Source organism: Nanorana parkeri, unplaced genomic scaffold (assembly GCF_000935625.1).
Source record: "Nanorana parkeri isolate BGI_ZX_2015 unplaced genomic scaffold, ASM93562v1 scaffold2796, whole genome shotgun sequence".
Taxonomy (NCBI): Eukaryota; Metazoa; Chordata; class Amphibia; order Anura; family Dicroglossidae; genus Nanorana; species Nanorana parkeri.
Window position 1 is genome coordinate 41,262 of NW_017309064.1, and position 2,669 is coordinate 43,930.

The 2,669-nt window shown below is 45.0% G+C and overlaps 1 protein-coding gene across 1 annotated transcript in view; it reads right to left on the minus strand.

Moving 5' to 3' along the window:
- Positions 1-2,669, minus strand: part of LOC108802327 (E3 ubiquitin-protein ligase TRIM39-like) — a 15,952-nt gene that overhangs the window by 507 nt on the left and 12,776 nt on the right. The window contains 1 exon segment of the mRNA XM_018574190.1: positions 994-1,146. Within this exon segment, the coding sequence (XP_018429692.1) occupies positions 994-1,146 (153 nt within the window).

The following is a 2,669-nucleotide window of genomic DNA, read 5'->3' on the forward strand; positions in this document are numbered from 1 at the left end:
CATCTGGTGGTGGTTGGTACTGCAGGCAATAATGAAATAACTGTTGGAGAGTTTAATCCTTGTGTGGCTGATAATCCCGCCAGTACCTGTGTAAAGGACAATCATGACAGCTAAGTAATGGTTGTGAATAATAATGGACAGGCTGTTAGCAATGATTCAGTGTGGAGCAATAATAAGCTCGGGTTGTAGGTTCTGCCCCTGGTAGTATCACCAAGCCGGGGCTGCCGCTAATATGGCATTCTGCTTCCAATCAGACTCTCCCTCCACAAGCCATCACCTCCACCTCCCAGGATCCAGTCTTGTGTAGTGCTCACCCCCATAGCAGGCGCTGCATAGAATGGTTCCTCCCAGCCTGTCCAGGGTTTACTGGAGTGTTGCTGCTCCAAAAGCACTTACCAACCCTCCAGTGGTGGCTGATAAAACTGATGTCCAATAAATAGACGTTTGCTCACCACATTGAAGTGCCGGTGTCTATGCTTTTTCTTATGTTTGTGACGGTTGCCACCCGTCGACTACCGTTGCACCCATTTTTTCAAATGGGATTTTGCGATCAGGAGTGCAATGGGACCATGGATTTTCTATTTATCCGACGTGACCCCGTCTTTTATATTTTACCCCAAAAATTGGGTAATAATACATGTTTCATAACTTAATGAAGGGGAAACAGTTTTTTTTTTCCAAATTGTTTGGTAATTGTTTCCTAATTTTGTAAAAAATAAAACCCGTAGTGGTGAATAAATACCATCAAAAGAAAGCTCTATCTGTCCCCAAAAAATGGTATAAAATTCATTTCAGTACAGCGTTGCATGACGGAATAAATGTCAGACACAGCGCTGAATACTGAACAATGGCCGGGACAGGAAGGGGGTTTACCTGCCCGGGCTTCAAGTGGTTAGTAGAAGAAGAGTAGGGACTGGCTTGATGGCCTTTCACCAGACCGATGGATCTCTGTTTCCATTGGTGATTCCCTCTTGTGCCAGCGAAAGGGATTACCCTCTTCAGGTAGCGTCCAGCAGGTCTCCAGTCGGCTCTCAGGTGGGGACAGGATACTGGTTGCTGCCACAGAGGTCTCTGATTCTTTCTCTCCGGTCCTTTATGTGTCTGCTCTCCACAGTGATGACAGCCCTGGTCTGCAATGGCAGCATCCTTAATTCAATTGAGCAGAGTGTCAGCAGCACACCCCACCACTCATCAGGGCAGCGGGAGGGAATAATCCTTCTTCTGGTGCACTTAGGAAAAAAAAAAACCCCACAGTCCTCTCCCCTTTCCTCCTGTGCTGTCTGGGCCTTGTAGTTCTATGCTGCACTGGCTGGCTGTGTCTCTATTGCACAGAGACTCCAACTCCCACAAGTCCTCTCAGCTCCCAGCAGCAGCTGAACTAAGTCTGAGTAACAACCAATCAAAGTCTCTTGCGGTTTCTGAGGGCGGGCTTACCCAGATAGCAACAGTCAATGGGTGTTTTCTCAGTCTTTTCCAGCTAGATATCAAGTAGCAAATCTTTGCTGTGCCTCTACAGCCAGTCTTTATATAAAGGGACAGCAGCTAACACAGAGAAGAGCAGCCGCTACCAATATATAAAGTGAGGGGGACTTGGTCCGGCCTGCTGGCTTTCTTCATTTTTATCTCAGGGTGAAGTCTGCCTGGAGTTGCCGGGGAGAAGCTGAGAGGGGGTGTGGCTCTGCTGCGCAGATGGAGGCACAGCTCATCACTGGATAGGTGGTTTACATTTTGGCGGGAAAGTTGTCAGCCAATGAGGAATCCCCTTCCCTTACACAGAGCTATCACTAAGGGCCTGCAGCAGTTTCATCTACAGCAGAGAGAGATTTACCTCAGGAGTCACATGACCCGGCCAGACCTCAGGTAAGGAAGACTGGCTTCACAATTCCTTCACAGGGCCCCTCTGTTCATGCTGGGGGCCCATAACATTTCATCTACTGCCTTGGATGCCATCTGGAATTGTGAAAGCATTAGGCTGGATGTTGCTAGGAACGACAGCGGGAGAATAAATGGCTGACTGAACGCTTTTGTGTACAGGTGAACCTACCCATTAGGAAAGAGCCCAGTGAGCACACACTGAATACATTCATTCCCTATAGGCTCATCTCTGCGTGACGTTATTGGTGATAATGTTGCATCTGTTTTAATCTTTCATTGTTTTTAATGGTTCAAAGCTGTTTTTTTATTGACAAACTCCGTCCATTTACATGGGAGGCGGAGCATATACAAATGGAGGGTTGCACTTTGTAGCTAGCTATGACTAAGGCCGTTATGGTTGTCCTCTCAGCACCACCACACTAACTACCCCAAGGCTGAGAGGCTCTAAAATGCATCGGGCAATTTCTTATCGATGTCACCACGAACAGGACTGGATTTACCCTGCCTGTCGCCCCAAGGCCGGGTTCGGCAATGCGCCAAACAACAAAACCCACACAACCCACACCCCCCCCCAGAGAATGCAAGTTTTTTTTTTTAGCTTCTTTCTTTTTTTTTACTTTTTTAGCACTTTTTAATTTTTTTATTACTTTTTTTAACTTTTTAAATTGTTATTTATCTTGTCATCTTTTACTTTTTTAAAAATGTTTTATAATTTTTTTATCTTATTATTTTTATTTATTATTTTCATATTTTTCTTATTATTTTCTATTTTATTTCTTACTTTATTTTTTAAT